Consider the following 18,525-nt stretch of genomic DNA (forward strand, 5'->3'; position numbering starts at 1 on the left):
GTTTTTTTACCTCTGATTCACCGCAATGTCCGAACTGTCCTGAGCGCGTTCTCAACAGCCGGCGCATGACGCATCTTCTTCTTCCTCTTGCTTTACAGCGGATCGCAGACTAATAAGTGCATTACTGCCACCTATCTCTCAAATGGACCATTGACACGCCTAATTGAGCTTGTAGATAGAGTGTCAGTGGTCCATTTGAAAGATAGGTGGCAGTAATGCACTTATAAGTCTGCGATCCGCCGTAAAGCAAGGAGAAGAAGAAGATGCCTCATGTGCCTGCTGTTGAGAATGTGTTCAGGATGGTTCGGACATTGCAGTGAATCAGAGGTAAAAAACGATATAAATACTGTTCAGCTTCTTGCACAGACCGATCGTTTGTGTCTTTACACATCAATGTATCGTCACGAGCCGCAGGGGTTAATTTGGTTTTGTTTGTGTGTTTTTTTGTGTTCAGTTTCTTGCATAGACCGATCGTTTCGTGTCTTTACATATCAGTGTATCGTCACGAGCCGCAGGGTTTAATTTGGTTTTGTTTGTGTATGTTTTTTTGACTCTCAAAGCCGTGATTCCCATTCACTTCCATTATATGACTGACAGACTGCAACGGTTTGAGTTAAAAATCTTTGTTTGTGTTCTACTGAAGAAACAAAGTCACCTACATCGTGGATACCCTGGGGGTAAGCAGATAAATATCAAATTTTAATTTTTGGATGAACTATCCCTTTAAGGAATGCCTTGTGTATGTCACAGGAGGTTTGTTATGCAAAGTATGAGGCTCCCATTTTAAACATCCAGCCTACACAGTTATTGCATCACAAACACATTACGTCCTTGTGTCACCTGCACTGAATATAATAAAAAAACACGACACATTGAATTGCCCATGTCTTTAAACTCTTTGTAAAGATTAACAGTCCCGTACGGATAAGTGAGTCTTCAAAAGCTTTTTTAACCTATTGTGTGCTGTCCAACATTGCAGATCACATGGGCGTCGCTAGGACATTTTTAGGGGGGCTATAGCAATAAGTTTAGTATAGCCTACGACCTCTATTAATCAAACATTTTTAATATATATATATATTATTAGGCTATTATTATTATTATTCTCTCACTGGAGGCTGAGGCCCCCCTAAAATGAAAATCCTAGAATCGCCCCTGGCAGATCGATAAAGTTTTAACCCTTGGGTTAAGCAACTTTTCACACTTGTAATGTTGAAAGGAGCCCACACTGCTTTGTGTCAATTACAGTGTGAATTGTGATGCCAGAATGTTAAAAAAAAAGTTCTTTAGCAACAGACAACCAATAATAAACTGCCTCAGAACTTACCTCACTAAATATCCATGCTGTCTACAGCTGCAGAAACGTTCGCGCTGTTTAGCATTCAAAACTGAAACAGTTAAAAATGCCGATGAACTGCACTGTAAAATAGATATTATTATTATTCATTTAAGTCTCATAAGACTTAATACTACCAAAGTGAACTTGGCGATATTTTCAAACGGACCTGCAGTTATTAAAACAGGTCACATCACATGGCGTCAGGGCACAAAAATGGCGTCGGCAGCAGTGAGAGGTAGGGCAGGTGCTGGCTCGCTGCTATCAAGCCAACAGTTTCCTAAAAATTGCTTCGTTCATAGCCACTTTTTTCGAAGTAAGATTATTTTATGGACTATGTTCTATGTTGTGGCACTTGTAGTCAATTCGGTACGACCGTGTATGGAAATGAATCAAGCTCAGTATACAGAAAATGTGATGGGTTATCAAATGTTAGACGAGATCGAATAGATGGGAAGGGTTGGAGGTGTGCTATTTTATGTTAAGGATAGTATAAAATGTGAGCAATTTCAGTGGTCTTGTATGAACGAGATAGAATGTATTGGTCTTAAATTAATATTGTCTGAGCGAATGTCATTTGTTGTAATTGGAATTTATAGACCGCCATCTGCTAAGGCTGTATTTTATGAAAAATTGGATGCCCTTATCAAAAAATGTAATACAAATAAGGAGATAATTTTATTAGGAGATTTTAATGTAAATTGGAAGGATAAATTACAAAGGAAGAAATTAAAAACTTTAACTGGTCATTATGATTTTAAACAGATTATTGAAGGGTCAACCAGGCTAGATATTTAGAAACATGTATTGATCTGGCTTTTACAAATAGACCAAGAAGGAAAAAAAAATGCTATCTTGTAACTGGACTATCCGATCATAATATGATTTTGATTGTAAGAAAGCTCATTAAAACCAGATTTAATTTAATATCTGAAAAGAAGGTAGAAAAATATAAAATACCTAAAAGTCAGTTGGATAGTCTTGAAAAAACAATTAAAAAAATAGACTGGGACGCATATTTAACATATGAGGGTGTAGATCAAAATTGTACATCTTTTATGACTGAAGCTCAAAAAATTATAAACAGTTATATAAGGAAAGTAAAACTAAAATGGGCAATCAGTATTTTCTTATAGAGCAGTACATACTTGGAATACTATACCCATAGAATTAAGAAATATTACATCTCTTGCTCCTTTTTCTGAATCGGTAAACGGGTGGTTATTGGATAATCAAATATGTCTTCATAATTTGAAGTAGTGTTGTTGTTTTTTTTTCGTTTTTTTTTTAATATAGTTTTTTTATTTATTGTATTCTGGTTTTTGTAATATGTTTGTAACAAACATATGCCAATCAGGTATGGAGCCGTATTCATCCACTGAATATTATTGACCTAATAGTAAATATGCAAATAAGAACATTAACCCAGAGTTTACGTTTACAGTGTGGAATCTCGAAACCAGGATTAATTACTAACTGAGCAGCAGTGAAACATGCAACACAATGACCTAGATTACGATTACCCCCGGTTTCGAATGGGTTAACATTCAAGCGTGAAAAACGCCAAACCTTTTAAAACAGCAAATGAAAGTGTTCTGTCGCCCTCTACCGTCTGCATATTAAAATAGTCTATCTATCACATTACATCTAGTCTTTGATTAATAGGCAGACCAACTTTTATACAAATTTTAATGTAAGTAATATTATTATAATTTAAAATTATAATACATTTTAATATTATTATTTTAATTTATGGACGGAGCAGAAAAGATTTTGATTGTCGAACTTTTTATTTATTCATTAGTAGATGCTTTTTTTTTTTTTTTTTTTTTTTTTTTTTTATCTAAAAAGGTCCCTCGTTTATAACGAAAAGTGAAATGAAAAGTGCAAATAGCCACAACCACAATTAAATTTGTCACTCCAGAGATTAAGAACTGTGTTTTATCAACCGATGTTTGTGGGCAAATCAAAATAAGAATGACATTTAATTTACATGTTGGACACTTGAGTTTATTTAGTTATAAGTAATTTAGTTTAAACAATTTTAAATCGTCTTGCAGACCCATTGGACGTTTGCTGAGGTCCCCTAGTGGTTGAGAATCACTGGATTATGAATTAGAGCGCTTCAGTTCACCGGTGTTCCCGATAGAGGGCTCGCTATGCGGAAGTTATGGAATCCACCACTGACTAGGCTGCAGGAGTCGCCAGGCTGGTTTAGCATAGAGGACTGTTAAGATTGTGTTCATGCGAAACATAGCGTTTAGCTGTACATCAGACGGGGAATAAATAGCCTTCATCATGTCAAAGAATACGGTGTCCGATCGTTTCCGTAAAGTGGATGTGGATGAATACGACGAGAACAAGTTTGTAGACGAGGAAGAGGGAGGAGAAAACCAGCTGGGTCCAGATGAGGCAGAGGTGGATTCTCTCATCAGACAATATCCTTCTTTATTCACCGACCAACATGTACATGATCTGTAATAGTCTTGCATTTTCACTGGCACCAGCTCATATAAATAATCTTCGTGTGCTTTATCTTTGAGTGGGTAATTATTACATCAGTAATGGATATAATACAGCCAATTAAATATTTTGCTGAAAAAAAAGTGCATAAATAATTGCAGCAAAAAGTTTTTAACAGTAGAAGGAAAGTCGATTTAATTTTGTTTTACGTCAACATTTATATGCACTGATTTGCTTCTCATAATTCATGAGTTGCCTGATACACCAGCTGGCCTGCAGATTTCTGTACATCAAAGACTCCACACAGACAGAACTGGGTTCTCTGCACAATTGTACTCATTTACATTTATTTTACTGCACAGGCACCGATCAGGTGACATGCAATATTGATAGCGTTGTCTATAGATCCGTTTTTACCTTTATAAGTGAAGCGAGAATCGTCACAAACATACTTAAGTTTCAATGTCCTCTCGTGCTGCATTATGAACATGTATTAGCTCATATTCACATCTCTATAAAGTCCTGGCATGCCTTAACATTCCAGACATTCTTTTTAACAAAACTGTTTCTGAAAAAGATACTACAACATATTAGTTTCAAACTGTGGAGTTTATAAATATTAGGTTCTTCTGTCATTTGAAACTGATGCAGTATTTAGTATAAGGAAGTTGAATTCATGTCCTTATATGTCAATTTTGGAGTACCCAAGGCCTTATTTCCTGTTTTTAACTCCCCCTCCCCCTTTTCCTCAAATGCAGCATGTCCACAGCATTTGGATATTGTAAAGCCACATGTATTCATGCATGCATAGATATTTAAATTGTGTTGGTGTTTTTCTTAACTCCACTCTTCAAAGGGAACCGTATGGGTGCCCTGCAGGCAGTATTAAAAAACCCACCAATCAACACAAAGAATCAGAACGTCAAGGTGAGTCATGCCACCTTTTTTCCTAAGATCTTCCTCCGATGTCATATAAAATCGTAGCATTTTGTTGTCAGATTCAACATAATTTTGGATATAAAATTGTATAGAAAATGTTGCATTGTTGCACATTAAAGGTGCAATAGGTGATTGTCTTCAGAAACATTTTTTGTTATGCTGGTTGAAAGTCTCTTCACATCCTGATAGCAATCATTAAGTTAAGTGGTCTAAATGTATTTGTCTGTATTTATATATTCTGTGGAAGGCGTAGGATCAAGAAATGTTCGTCCAATCAAAACGCCCGGTCCAAGCGTTTTAATATGCTTTCCTACCTGCCTGTCAACATATGTATTAGCATACCTCTGCACACCCTGTTCGCGCAGACAGGATACGTCATCAGCGCGTTCACGCACGCTGTGCAGACAAACACCTGTAAACATGCAGCTAACTTCTCTGTTAAAGTGCAAGTTTTAAGCCTTGAAAAAAATCTCAAAATCATTCTTATGCTACACTGATTTCTAATAATTTCACACTGTTCTGGGACACTGTAAGTTTGGTAAGCAATGCAAGTACGAAATTCTACAAAAAGGACAGCAATAAATGCACATGCACAGCTATCCACTGTAATAACGACATGGAGTTCCACTCACTTAACTGTAGTGGGTTTCAAAGTCGCAGAAATACACAAAACTTCATATAGTTGGATTATACTTGCATTTTTCTGACATTCTGGATGTAGGATCGTGCTGAAGGTCTAGTGCTGAAGGTGCTCAGCTCCTTTAAGAGCACTGACATAGAGAAGGGAGTTCAGTCTCTGGATAAAAATGGAGTAGATCTGCTCATGAAATACATCTACAAGGGGTTCGAGCAGCCGTCCGAGAACAGCAGCACTGTCCTGCTGCAGTGGCATGAAAAGGTAGGGTTAAAAAGTAGCAGTGTAATAGCAATGTTCTAACAGCAAAGCATGTGTGAGGTCAGTAGTTAAATTCTTGCTCTGTATTCTCCTCAGGCTCTTTCTGCAGGTGGAGTGGGCTGCATCGTGAGGGTCCTAACAGCCAGGAAAACAGTGTAAACTGCAGTAGGTTAGCATAGCGCACAGAAAAACACAACACACACCTGTAAACATGCAGCTAACTTCTCTGTTAAAGTGCAAGTTTTAAGCCTTGAAAAAAATCTCAAAATCATTCTTATGCTACACTGATTTCTAATAATTTCACACTGTTCTGGGACACTGTAAGTTTGGTAAGCAATGCAAGTACGAAATTCTACAAAAAGGACAGCAATAAATAAATGCACACAGCTATCCACTGTAATAACGACATGGAGTTCCACTCACTTAACTGTAGTGGGTTTCAAAGTCGCAGAAATACACAAAACTTCATATAGTTGGATTATACTTGCATTTTTCTGACATTCTGGATGTAGGTTGGTGCTGAAGGTGCTCAGCTCCTTTAAGAGCACTGACATAGAGAAGGGAGTTCAGTCTCTGGATAAAAATGGAGTAGATCTGCTCATGAAATACATCTACAAGGGGTTCGAGCAGCCGTCCGAGAACAGCAGCACTGTCCTGCTGCAGTGGCATGAAAAGGTAGGGTTAAAAAGTAGCAGTGTAATAGCAATGTTCTAACAGCAAAGCATGTGTGAGGTCAGTAGTTAAATTCTTGCTCTGTATTCTCCTCAGGCTCTTTCTGCAGGTGGAGTGGGCTGCATCGTGAGGGTCCTAACAGCCAGGAAAACAGTGTAAACTGCAGCGGGTTAGCATAGCGCACAGAAAAACACAACTCAGCAGTGGGAAATCCTGCTGAGACACTCAGAACAAAGTGATGACTTTCCACAGGGTGCTGAAGAGGACCTCTCATCTGATTTCCATGCATTTTACCCTCTTCTGTTATATCACTCTTAACTCACATAGTTGAAAACGCATAACCGTGCCATCAGTCGTATGCTACATTTATCGTAGCTTCTCTAAGGAATACTTTTCTACGCTCTTCTGTATTGTATTCAGCAATCTGAATACAAGAGACTTGTTAGAGTTTTATAAAATCTTGCTTAAGTTTATTATAACGTTTTATTATTAATAGTCATTCTTCTTTGAGAGAAATGTAACCTGTTATTTTAATCTGCATGGGTGAATGGCTTAAAATGAATAGACACAAATTGGTCTGAGTGTCTTACTGGCACTACGTCTTTCCACAGTGACTGTGTCGGATTATGAATAATACTCTCCGGTGCATTAAACCTTTCCATCACTGACCTCTTCTCATTTGTTCTACATCACCAGGCGTTATCCCATAGTATTTATTTTTTCATAACCAAAGCGCACTGGCTTAAATGCTCCTATAAGACATTAAGTTGCAATGCCTACCTTATGCATAATCTGAAACATCTATTTGATTTTCTTGGCAGATAGAGCCATCTCAGTAATTGTGACTTTCACTAATGCTGTTATAAAGTATTAATGTCCTGTCTTAATGTATCTGTGTCAACATTCCAAAGCACTTCTTGCTGTGGACCATTGTTATTGTGTGTGTCACAATGCATATGACTGTATCCAGTGTGCGTCAGGAGGCGTTTTTAAGCCAATCGTGTTAAATACTGCCTCAAAGCAGATCATTACTGATCCAGTCTGATCTGAGACGTATCGTCTGATCACAGGGACCTGTCTCTACAATGCAGTAATACAGAAAGACAAAGTGCAAACACTCAATAAACCAAACCGGTATAATGACTGCCTTACAAAATATTCCTTTTTTATGTTTGTGCTTTTGTGACTGATTGAATAATAAAATGTTAAATATACTCTTAAGGACTTGACTTTTATATTTTGAATTTATATATGTAGGAATATTATGATGAAAGCTCTTTTCACAGCATGTGCTGTGAAAACGTTGGACTACAGATTTCAACTTTGGTTTGGTTACTGTTTTTTTACAAATCTTGGGTCAAAACTATTTTCTCTGGTAACTGACATTGTCAGTGAAATAGTATTTAACCTACACTACTGCCTCCAATATACACTACCATTCAAAAGTTTGGGGTCATGTTACATTTTTTAAACTTAAAATTATTTTTTTTTTTTAACTTTTTTAAAGAAATCTCTTATGCTCACTGAGGCTGCATTTACGTGATCAGAAATACAGTAAAAAAACTGCAATATTGTGAAATATTACAATTTAAAATGACCATTTTCTATTTTAATATATTTTAAAATGTAATGTATTCCTGTGATGTCAGGGCTTTCAGCAGCTATTAAAGTCTTCGGTGTCACAGGATCATTTAGAAATCATTCTAATATGCTGATTTGGTGCTCAAGAAACATTTATTATAATCAATGTTGTTTCTTAATATTTTTTGTAGAAACCGTGATACAATTTTCCAGGATTCCTTGATGAATAATAGGTTTAAAACAACATTTATCTAAAAATCTTTTGTAACATTGTCTTTACTGTCACTTTCAAAAAAAAAAAAAACACTGACTAATCCCAAACTTTTTAAAAGTAGTGTATGCAGCTCTGAAGTGAATGTATCATAATGAATGAATTGTACAATTTATTTTGTTTTTTTTTTAAAAAGGGAATACAACATGGTATTACAAAAAAAAAAAAAACACTTATATACATAAAATAGAATACACCTTGATTACTGACACAGTTACAAAAAATACTCCAAATGTCTATGAACCTGTAATGATAATGAAACATTGCTATTATGTGCATAACTGATTGACAATACTCTCTTCTAGAGTAAAGGTAGTGCTTACCTGAGGTGGACATCCTTTTCATTTTTACTGCAGATGTGGCTCAAACCCAAACCTCATCATTATGTTAAAAGCACAAAATTTAAACCAATAAAATCTTCCCCATCTCATTTCATAGAAAGCAATGGAGGGAATTGAGTTTCTTTCATATATTCAAGCAATTCTCAATAAGTTAATAGGTAGACGTATATGCAAATGTATTCTATTAAACCACCCATAGTCCTGCTGTACATTCTGATGAAGGATTCTTGCGACCAAACCACTAACCTGCCAGCGGTCTTAAAACTGGTTTTACGTGAAGTCTGTCTTGAAGTCTGAACCTCAGAGAGCAGCGTTGTCTGTCTGCAGGACTCCGCAACTCAGCTCTTCCAGCCTAAAAGGCCTTTTACATGTCAACGTGACCTGTGAAAATCTCTTCAAGTGGTGGATCTGCACTCACACATACACACTAACACAAAGACCAATATGTCTCAGTCACACATGTACAAAAACTGCACCATTCTCAGAGGTTGCGCTATAAAAGAGTTTATCCGGATGGATTGCAAACTTTCCGTCATGCTCTATTTTTATCTGTCAGTAAATTATTGATACAGATGATATTTTTTTTGACAACACCAATATTACAGGAACTTCTGTGCCAAGAGCTTTTTTAGTCTTACCTTTTCGGCCTTTTCTTTTGCTTCCAAAATGTGAAACGGACAACACTTGCAATCTCTTGGGGAGATTGCAACACTTGCAATCTCCCCAAATCCTCTCTCACATCTCTCTCCTGGTTTATTTTCACAGAGGTGCTTTAAAACCTTGTCGTCTCCCCTTTTCTGCACATCTAATCCAATTTAGAAACCCTTCCTGTGGGAATATTTCTAGCATAGGGAAATTTAGGAAACTAGATTTCTTTTTTTTTTATCTGTCAAAATGACGGAAAGCATTATGTTCAAAACTCAAAACTCATCAAATGACGGATTTCTTTTGTTTAGCGCAACCTCTGATCATTCCCTCTCTTCATAGGCTGTTGGATGTAGTAAAGTGCTCAGTAGGGATAAGCTGAGACAGCGATGTAGACAATAAAGGTGGTCTGGTATTCTATGCCTCCGTCAGCGCTGTAAGACAGGGCTCGCACCTTCATGCGGTACGTGTGAGGTTCGCGCAGTGGCCGGGTGGTGAACAGAACACCTTTGAGGTTTTCGTCCCGGAGGGCGAAGGGTAGAGTCGTGTCCTCATCGACCACTAAGAAGGAAGTGCGTGGGTGGACGACTCCATCCTGGGTGTAGGCAACCAGCCGTATCAGGTCCTGATTGGCGGCGATGCCGAAGGGCAGGGACAGCAGTTTGTACTCCAGTGCATACGGGCTCAGGGCACACTCCAGATCATTGGGCAGACAATTCTTCAGGCAGAACCTGAGAAGAAAGGCAGAACTCACTTTATTTTGAACAATCAACTAAACAAAAGTAGAAAATTGCTCAGAAAAGAGTGTCAGTCTCACCCTGTGGCTGGATCTCTCTGATAGTTGGGAGGGCAAGGTGTGTCGATGCACTGGTAACTCCCTCTCATGTTGAAACACATCCGGTTTGCACCACACTGAATGTTCTGCTCCAGGCATTCATCTATGTCTATTCATACAAAGACCAAAAGTGAGCAATGCACAAACCTCTTAAACTTAGTATATTTAGATTTTTTTAAGTCACTCTCTAGAGAAGTTAACATATGTATTGTGTGTGTGTGTTTCTTATTGAATGTCTTAATTTTCTTACCTTGGCAGGTTTTGCCATTGGTCATAAGGCGATAGCCGCTGGGACACAAACACCTATGGCTGCCTGGTGTGTTCATACATTCGTGTTGACATGTATCCCTCTGTTCACACTCATTAATATCTAAAAACACAAGACAGGTAAGTAAGTAATTCAATATTATCTGGAAATGGTGCCATTTGTGTGTGTTCATGTCTTACCACTGATATGATTAAAAGGACATCAAACATATTGACATTAAGAAATGAGTATATACTATAAAATAACTTTTAAAATGAAACATTAATCAGGACAACTGCCAATTTGCATGCACCAATTCATTACTCTTATGTCTGAATGGGTATATATACAATAAAAAAAAGTTAAATTTAAAATAATAAATTATTGCTTTTACTATATTCCTTTTTCTAAAATGCTTGATGCAACTCATTGTGTTCTATGGAGCCACTAAAGGGAAGTTGATGGAACTGGAAGAAATTTTTGTGTTCCCTTTGTTCACTTTTAAAACTTTTGCGTTTCTCTAAGAAAGTATATGTTTGGTCTCAAGTTCAAGAAACTTTGCATTTGCTTAGACAAACTTTTGTATTCTTTGCAAGTGAATGCAAAGCTTCTCAGGAGAATGCGAAACTTTGTCAAGTGGACACAAAAACAATGAAATTTTTTTTCCCCTCACATCTCACGTTTTCATGGCTATGTCCCCTTGGGAGCTCCGTAGTTTTCAATCCCATCTCCCTGCTTTAAAAATATATATATTTTTTTTTTTTTTCCATCATATGTACCAAGTACATATCTTCTAAATTACTTAATTTCACATATTTATATAATACATCAAAACTACTACCTGAATTTCCTCCATTTTGATTCAAAATGCTACTTTCTCCTGAATTGTTCTGGCACTTATGGCACTGTTTTCATATAGTATTATAAAAATATAAATATATATAATCCATAAAAAATATATACTATATATATATATATATATACATATATATAATCCATTAGTTTATCAGTGTAATAGCAGCGGTTTTCAATACTCTAATCTTTTAGGAGCAAGAGTACTGTATACATATACATCTGACCTTGCATATGACATGAAACCCAAATTCTACAGCTCAACAGTTGCTCTTGAAGTTACCTAAGCACTGGCCATTGTTTGCCTGAAAACCAGGGCGGCATGTATTAGTATTCCTACGACTGCGTGGAGGTGCATTGTTCGGTCTGTTGGCCATGTGATGCCCCCCAATGGGGACATATGAGTGGAAACTCTGGGAGGTCAGGCTATGGTAGCGCTGCTGGTAGGAGCTCCGATCAGAAGAGGACTGGGATGTTCTATACCCATATGAGAAACTTTCATAGCTGGGCAAGCGCTCTAGTCCGGCACAGGACTTGCCATCGCCCAGCAGGTGGAGCCCCGGTGGGCACAGGCACTTGTAGCTGCCAGGGCTGTTCACGCACTGATAGGCACAGGGCACTGGTACCAGCTCGCACTCGTTTATATCTGCTCTCACAGCAAGGCCAACACAGAGAAAAAGAAATAGGGGAAACAAAGAGGGAAAATAAAGGAAATATAGTTTAAAGATCAAAAGAAGAAAATGAAAAAGAAGGGGATGAGAAAAAATACTGGACATGAGTAGCTATCCCTCAAAAGCATGTTTCTCATGCAAAAATACATATTCTTGTATTTTTGTTGTAAAATATTCAGTGTATTTAATGATTCCTCACAAGGAGCATCATTTCTATTAATTAAATTCAGTTAACTCTGTGATTCATTGTCAGTACTGAAACTTAATGGGAACAACTGAGAACTGAAGAAAAACTCTGAATGCCAAAATGGCACTTTTAATCCCAACTGAATGTCACTAGAGGACATTCAGCAAAAATTAAGAAGTGCCAAAGCAGAGCACTTCAGGGGAGAATCCCAAGCAGAAGGTTGAAGGGTAAGATTAAAGACACAGATAGAGGAAGGACATAGTCGTGCTGGCCTTGCTTTAAGAGTGAACCTACTTACCGCTGTAATACTGCAAAAAACTTGCAACACCTTACTGACAATTACATATGTAGACATACAAAGACTTAGATCCTTGATTGGGTATCAGTTACTTGTTTATGTTATATGTATGTTTAGGGTTATATGTTGGTTAGTTTAATAGCACTGTGGCAACATAACCAAGCTGTGTGGAAGGAAGTGACATCACAGGTTCTGAATGCTGTTTAGGTGAGGGTTGGTTCACAGAAATGTAACAAAAGAGTGAAGGAGATGAAAATGAAGGCAGGGATGCAGGTTGGTGTTTGGCATGAGAACAGCCTGGGATGTTGGGAGAGGATTAGAGTTAGGTGTGGGGGAATTAGACTACGTACCAAGGCAGGGGCGGCCCACACCCTGAGAGCGGTAGCCCCTTGGACAGGTGCAGTGGTAGCTACCTCTTGTGTTTTCACAGATCTGATTATACCTGCACTGATGTGTGCCGTCATGGCATTCATCAATGTCTGTAAGCAGAACAAAAATGTATTAATCTTTGATCAAAAGCCAATTATTAACAATAAATGTATAAATAAAAAAACAAAAGTTGTTTAATAAATTAGATTTATATATACATAATGTAATTTTAATAAAACAAAATTATAATTATATAATAAATGTATTAAATATTTTACTGTGCAACACAATAGTCCTCGGCCCAAAACATAAGCAACAACATTACAAACCTATGCATGTGCCATTGCCTCCTTTGGTCATGCCAGTAGGACAGAGGTCAATGCAAGTGTATCCTCCACGTGTGTTTTTACACTGCTGATCTGAGCGACACACTCTCTGTTTGCATTCGTTTATGTCTGAGGAGAAACAAGCAGCCCTTTAGTTGCACAGTTGCATATTTTTACCAACCCAGCAAGACTGAGCAATATGTCATGAGACAGGTTTTAAACATACCAATACAGCGTCGATTCCTTAGTTGGTACCCCGGCTCACAAGTACAGCGGAAGCTGCCAATGGTGTTTAGACAGTGCTGATGGCAGGGGTTGGATTCCTGACACTCGTTCACATCTGCAAAAGCAAGATTAAAGCAATTCAGATGTATTCTAGAATGAAGATAATGATGAATAGAGCATTAATATAAATTACAGTATGCCATATAAAAATACACACGTCAACCATATACAAACATAAACTTATAAAACTAGGAAAAACTGTGCACCCGAGCAGCTCAGCCCATCTGCTGTCCTCCTAAAGCCCCGCCCACAGCGCATCACACAGCGATAGGAGCCAATGGTGTTCTCACAGTCTTGTCCATTATGGCACATGTGACCACCCAATGAACACTCATCAATATCTAGGGTAAACATAAATGAAAGCAGTTGCTCAGTTGAGATTTCAGAAATATCAATATCATACACTACCATTCAAAGGTAAACTTTTTTAAACTGTTGTACCCTGGCATGTTCTACCATCAGCTGAGATGGTTAGTCCTCTGGGACAGGAACAGTAGTACATGCCTACAGCATTGTGACAGGCATGTGAGCAGGGGTTTCTCTCCACACACTCGTTCTCATCTTCATCAGCAAAGGGACAAGCACAGAATCTCATCAATGAAACTCTTTGTATATTCACAAATGAATACTATTATCTCTATCACAGTAAAAGCATTAAATACGGTCTGACTGTACCTGAACAATATGGCCCAGCAGGGTCCAGTTGAAAACCACTGGGACACTGATTACTGCGCTCTCCTGAGGATGAAAATACATCATAATTGGAGAGGGATAGGTTTTAAAACTCATTTAAACTATTAAATATAACAGTTTGAACTGAATAAGTAATTAAATCATAATGATATGCTACAATTTGTTAATCAGGTTTAGGGATGCATATGATGTTTGCATTAAATTTAATAAAATTTTAAACCAGGCATTAAAACATTAGTATTTTTTAAACTTGGCATTGAAAATGCATTGTATTTTATTTATATATATATATATATATATATATATTTATTTTATTTTTTTGAAAAAAAAAAAAATAGGCCATGATATCTGCTTCCAATACCATTTTTAATAAAATATAATATCAGTGACTGATACATCAATCATACCTGATGATTTTTTACCTAATGCAGACTGTATGTGTATTGTACCTTTAGCAATGGTGGCATGGATGGCAAACTCCAGCATCTCTTCTAGTGGACGGTACAGAGCGCTGATAGCTGAGGCGTGGAGAGTCTGCACCAGATAGGGCATCTTTCCTTTGGAGGATCTGTATGTGATAGTATGATTCCAGGAGTAAGGCACGCTCACCCTGTCTATACTGAACATTCGTGTGGACAGAGCATATAGCTGACCAGGGCCAGTCTGGATGTAGTCTTCAGTGTAGTCCTGGAGTTTAAAAAATATATTTTAATGTGATAAAAGTTTATACTGTGTAACATCATATTTTCAAGTATAAAAAGAAATAACAGTCAATGAATTCAGTGATGGAGGTTCTACCTTAAGACTGATGTCTGCATTGGATGGAAGTTGCAGGATATGCCCATTTACTACAATGTCCAGCAGAAGTACTCCATCTGAGTCCAGCCCTCGTGCCACATGGGTCATTCTGAGAATTTCTCCTATAGCCAACAAAATACAAATGAAATGAGGAAAACTTTGAGGAAAAGTTTTTAAGGATCTCTATACATCAATGTGACGCCTCGTACCTGTGGCAAACTCCACCTGAGTCTCACGTCTGAAGATGCCATCAGTGAGAGTGTAACCATTGACAGCTTCACTCAGCTCCTGTGCTGTGGTCCAGTATATGGGGTTCAGGATGGAGATCAACTTCCTCATAGCAGGGCCTGGATGGTTTAGCAGAACATATACAAGCACAAAAACTCAAATTACAGTTTTCTTTCTAGTTCTTGATAAATAGTCTTAAAACTACTGAATAGTCTTAGAACTATTATAACATTGCCACACAACAAAATAATTGATATACTGACAAATACTGTACAGTATATTTATAACATTTTGGAATAGTAAATATGATGCATTGCTGCTCATAACAAAAACTCAGAAGCAGAGACTGACCAAGACTCCTGGGTATGTTAGTGATGGTGGCCTGTATAACTCTCCCTCCAGTGGGACTGCTGGAGATGGAGGCATTGAGGATGGCAATGCCAAACTCCACATCATTAATGGTCCCGATGATGCTTCCTCTGGCTTTCTGAGGGCCACCTTGAAGAGAAAAAAGAAAAAGTTTAGACAATCATATCTTGTGTAGTTTACTTGAGACCAAGGCCAGACATTAACCAGTGGTTGGGGATAGTTGTATAAAATGTGTGTTGTCAAGTTCTCTCATTGTATTCTAGGCCTAATAATACAAGGGTTCTGTATTGTATTTGATTTGATTTTATAGGTAAGAGTCATAATTTTTCTGAAAGTAATTAACAGCAAAAAAAAAAGAGAAAGAAAAATAAATAAAATTGATAAAAAATGAAATTTAAATCCAAATTTATTGATGTAAGTCTTGATTAAGAACCATACATAGCTGTAAATGTACCTGGACATGGCTGTATATTACATCTTGATAACTGGGTGGAGTCTCCTGGGCAGGGGCGGCCATTGTTGCTGGGTGATGGATTGTTACAGAGTCTGACACGTGTCCGTTCTCCACCTCCACAGGATGCTGAACATTCACCCCAGGACTCCCATGAGCCCCACTTACCATCAACTTCTCACACACACACACACACACACACAGACAGAAAGGTGTGTAATCAGTTACAGTAAAAATGTATCCAAATAATGCCATTCAAGTTCTAATCAAATAATCTTGTCAATAATAACCTAAAATTTATGTAGCATCGCTTGTATATTTATTAATGTACAGGAACTAGAAAGTGTGGGTGTTTGTGCGTTGTCCAATATACACTACTGTTCAAAAGTTTCGGGTTAGTGATGTTTTTTTGAGAAGTTACATTTTTATTTGGCAAAGATGCATTAAATTGGTCAAAAGTGACAGTAAAAACTTTGACACTGTTACAAAAATGTCTCTTTCAAATAAATGATTTTCTTTTGAAATATTCTATTCATAAAAGAATCCTGAAAAAATGTATCACTCTTTCCAGAAAAATATTAAGCAGCACAACTGTTTCCAACACTGATAATAATAATAAGAAATGTTTCTTGAGAACCAAATCAGAAGATTAGAATGATTTCTGAAGGACCATGTGACACTGAAGACTGAAGTAATGGCTGCTAAAATAGCTTTGCCATGCAAGGAATATATTTTTTAAATAGATGTTATTTTAGATTATAATATTATTATTTCACAATATTACTTTTTTACTGTATTTTTTATCAAATTAATGCAGTCATAAGAGAACATGAGAGACGTCTTTCAAAAACATTTTTAAAAAATCTCACCGACCTCAAACTTTTGAACTGTAGTGTATGTAAGAGTGCTATACCAGGGCAGTTGGCTGTGTTGCACTTTTGGATTTGCGAGTCTGATCCAGTGCACGCTCTGCCTCCATTCGCTGGTCGAGGATTGTCACATGTTCTGTAGCGACGCATCTGACCACCGTTGCAGGTTCTGCTACAACTTCCCCAGCTGTTCCATGGGCCCCAGTTACCATGAACTATGAAGAGAGATTATTTGTACTTACTGCTTTCTTTATTATGTGTCTGTGTTTACCATATGTGACCCTGGACCACAAAACCAGTCTTAAGTCGCTGGGGTATATTTGTAGCAATAGCCAAAAATACATTGTATGGGTCAAAATTATTGATTTTTCTTTTATACCAAAAATCATTAGGATATTAAGTAAAGATCATGTTCCATGAAGATATTTTGTAAATTTCCTACCGTAAATATATCATAACTTCATTTTTTATTGGTAATATGCATTTCTAAGAACTTCATTTTGACAACTTTAAAGGCAATTTTCTCAATATTTAGATTTTTTTGCACCCTCAGATTCCAGATTTTCAAATAGTTGTTTGTCCTATCCTAACAAATAGGACAAATATTGTCCTATCCTAACAAACCATACATCAATGGAAAGCTTATTTATTCAGCTTTCAGGTGATGTATAAATCTCAATTTCAAAAAATTGACACTTAAGACTGGTTTTGTGGTCCAAGGTCACATATGTGACGTGTTTACTCACTAGGACAGGGTTCATTGTTGCAGAAATCAACGTGGATGTAATTTCCCTCACACTGCCGTCCCCCATGTTGGGGGGCGGGGCTTGCACAGACACGCGTCCTTTGCCGTGTACCGCCTCCACAAGACACACTACATGCCCCCCAGCTTACCCAGGATGACCACTTGCCATCCACTGTTGAAAATGGGAAGAAAAGATAAGCCAATGCTTTTTAAACCAGGATTTGATTGATCATGAAGTAGACATGTGCCGGTATTCGGTAATACGATATATCACGATAATGAACATGCATGATATTGTTATCGTAGGCACTTCAAAATACCATACATAATTATTTATGCACAATACCGCTGTATGCTGCGTCAAACACGCATGCACACTCTGATGTAAACAAGCCGAACACGGATGAAAAGCTCATGGCGGGAGTTGCACTGAATGAAAATCCACATTCACTCTCTGACAGCAGATGGCGCTGATGGAACAGCAGAAATGCAGTCGTTACACCGGTAACCCCGTAAACAAAGCAGCTTCACTACTTTCTGTTTCTGAACAGGATTTAAATGTTTCAAACAGCCACTCAGATTTTTGTATTCACTATGGGGTTCATCGCAAAGCCAAATATTAAATACTTAGACTTAATAAATTTTTTACATTCTAATCTGGACTACAACATGCCCTAGATATTGTTTGAAAATGTTTTGATCCTTAATTGTTCAGTCACACTTTAAGGCTCCATTAGTTAACAAACTGCCAATGAAAAATTATTCTAAAGCATTTATTCATCCTAGTTAAAGGTGCAATAGGTGATTGTCTTCAGAAACATTTTTTGTTATGCTGGTTTAAAGTCTCTTCACATCCCGATAGCAATCATTAAGTTAAGTGGTCTAAGTGTATTTATCTGTATTTATATATTCTGTGGAAGGCATAGAACCAAGAAATTTTCGTCAAATCAAAACGCTCGGTCCGAGCGTTTTAATTGGCTTTCCTACCTGCCTGTCAACTTATGTATTTGCCTTACTTCTGCGCACCCTGTTCGCGCAGACAGGATACGTCATCAGCGCGTTCACGCACACTGTGCAGACAGATTGAGAATGGCAGACAAACATCAACAACCCGATCTTCCTTCCTGGTATTGTAGAACTTTTACTAACTGTACTATAA

At 37.4% G+C, this 18,525-nt stretch overlaps 2 protein-coding genes and 1 long non-coding RNA gene across 4 annotated transcripts in view; 1 reads left to right on the forward strand and 2 right to left on the reverse strand.

Annotated features, from left to right (window-relative positions):
• LOC107726433 (uncharacterized) overlaps window positions 1-1,558 on the reverse strand; it is a 4,599-nt gene extending 3,041 nt beyond the window's left edge. The window contains exons 1-2 of the long non-coding RNA XR_001638269.1: window positions 1,506-1,558; window positions 1,328-1,419 (exon numbers count right to left, since the gene is read on the reverse strand). This is a non-coding gene — a long non-coding RNA (uncharacterized LOC107726433). The remainder of the gene's footprint in view (window positions 1-1,327; window positions 1,420-1,505) is intronic.
• Window positions 1,559-3,431: 1,873 nt separating this feature from the next.
• Window positions 3,432-7,241, forward strand: LOC107726491 (actin-related protein 2/3 complex subunit 5-like). Of its 2 annotated transcripts, XM_016536098.1 has the most exons (5): window positions 3,432-3,774; window positions 4,654-4,726; window positions 5,460-5,486; window positions 6,159-6,308; window positions 6,402-7,241. In XM_016536098.1, the coding sequence occupies exons 1-5, from the start codon at window positions 3,635-3,637 to the stop codon at window positions 6,462-6,464; spliced, it is 453 nt and encodes a 150-aa protein (XP_016391584.1). In that variant the 5' UTR covers window positions 3,432-3,634; the 3' UTR covers window positions 6,465-7,241. The 2 variants fall into 2 exon arrangements, with proteins under 2 accessions (XP_016391584.1, XP_016391583.1); XM_016536097.1 differs by lacking the exons at window positions 6,159-6,308; window positions 6,402-7,241 and adding an exon at window positions 5,730-5,827 and having other exon boundaries at window positions 3,434-3,774; window positions 5,460-5,636.
• Window positions 7,242-9,311: 2,070 nt separating this feature from the next.
• Window positions 9,312-18,525, reverse strand: part of LOC107726475 (hemicentin-1-like) — a 94,459-nt gene continuing 85,245 nt past the window's right edge. Inside the window, exons 91-107 of the mRNA XM_016536070.1 lie at window positions 17,368-17,538; window positions 16,666-16,836; window positions 15,756-15,926; window positions 15,284-15,430; window positions 14,914-15,051; window positions 14,705-14,826; window positions 14,356-14,593; window positions 13,889-13,951; window positions 13,655-13,774; window positions 13,420-13,554; window positions 13,155-13,268; window positions 12,932-13,057; window positions 12,584-12,712; window positions 11,361-11,723; window positions 10,229-10,348; window positions 9,961-10,087; window positions 9,312-9,874 (exon numbers count right to left, since the gene is read on the reverse strand). Of these exons, the coding sequence (XP_016391556.1) occupies window positions 9,508-9,874; window positions 9,961-10,087; window positions 10,229-10,348; window positions 11,361-11,723; window positions 12,584-12,712; window positions 12,932-13,057; window positions 13,155-13,268; window positions 13,420-13,554; window positions 13,655-13,774; window positions 13,889-13,951; window positions 14,356-14,593; window positions 14,705-14,826; window positions 14,914-15,051; window positions 15,284-15,430; window positions 15,756-15,926; window positions 16,666-16,836; window positions 17,368-17,538 (2,822 nt within the window). The 3' untranslated portion in view covers window positions 9,312-9,507. The remainder of the gene's footprint in view (window positions 9,875-9,960; window positions 10,088-10,228; window positions 10,349-11,360; window positions 11,724-12,583; window positions 12,713-12,931; window positions 13,058-13,154; window positions 13,269-13,419; window positions 13,555-13,654; window positions 13,775-13,888; window positions 13,952-14,355; window positions 14,594-14,704; window positions 14,827-14,913; window positions 15,052-15,283; window positions 15,431-15,755; window positions 15,927-16,665; window positions 16,837-17,367; window positions 17,539-18,525) is intronic.

Source organism: Sinocyclocheilus rhinocerous, unplaced genomic scaffold (assembly GCF_001515625.1).
Source record: "Sinocyclocheilus rhinocerous isolate Xijiao unplaced genomic scaffold, SAMN03320098_v1.1 scaffold605, whole genome shotgun sequence".
Classification (NCBI taxonomy): Eukaryota; Metazoa; Chordata; class Actinopteri; order Cypriniformes; family Cyprinidae; genus Sinocyclocheilus; species Sinocyclocheilus rhinocerous.

Excerpts from the sequence above, each read along its gene's own strand:
- LOC107726491 (XM_016536098.1), top strand. The coding sequence starts at position 3,635 with ATGTCAAAGAATACGGTGTCCGATCGTTTCCGTAAAGTGGATGTGGAT. Across the intron at positions 4,727-5,459 it reads CAAAGAATCAGAACGTCAAG|GATCGTGCTGAAGGTCTAGT; the intron begins GTGAGTCATGCC and ends TTCTGGATGTAG. Across the intron at positions 6,309-6,401 it reads TGCTGCAGTGGCATGAAAAG|GCTCTTTCTGCAGGTGGAGT; the intron begins GTAGGGTTAAAA and ends TATTCTCCTCAG.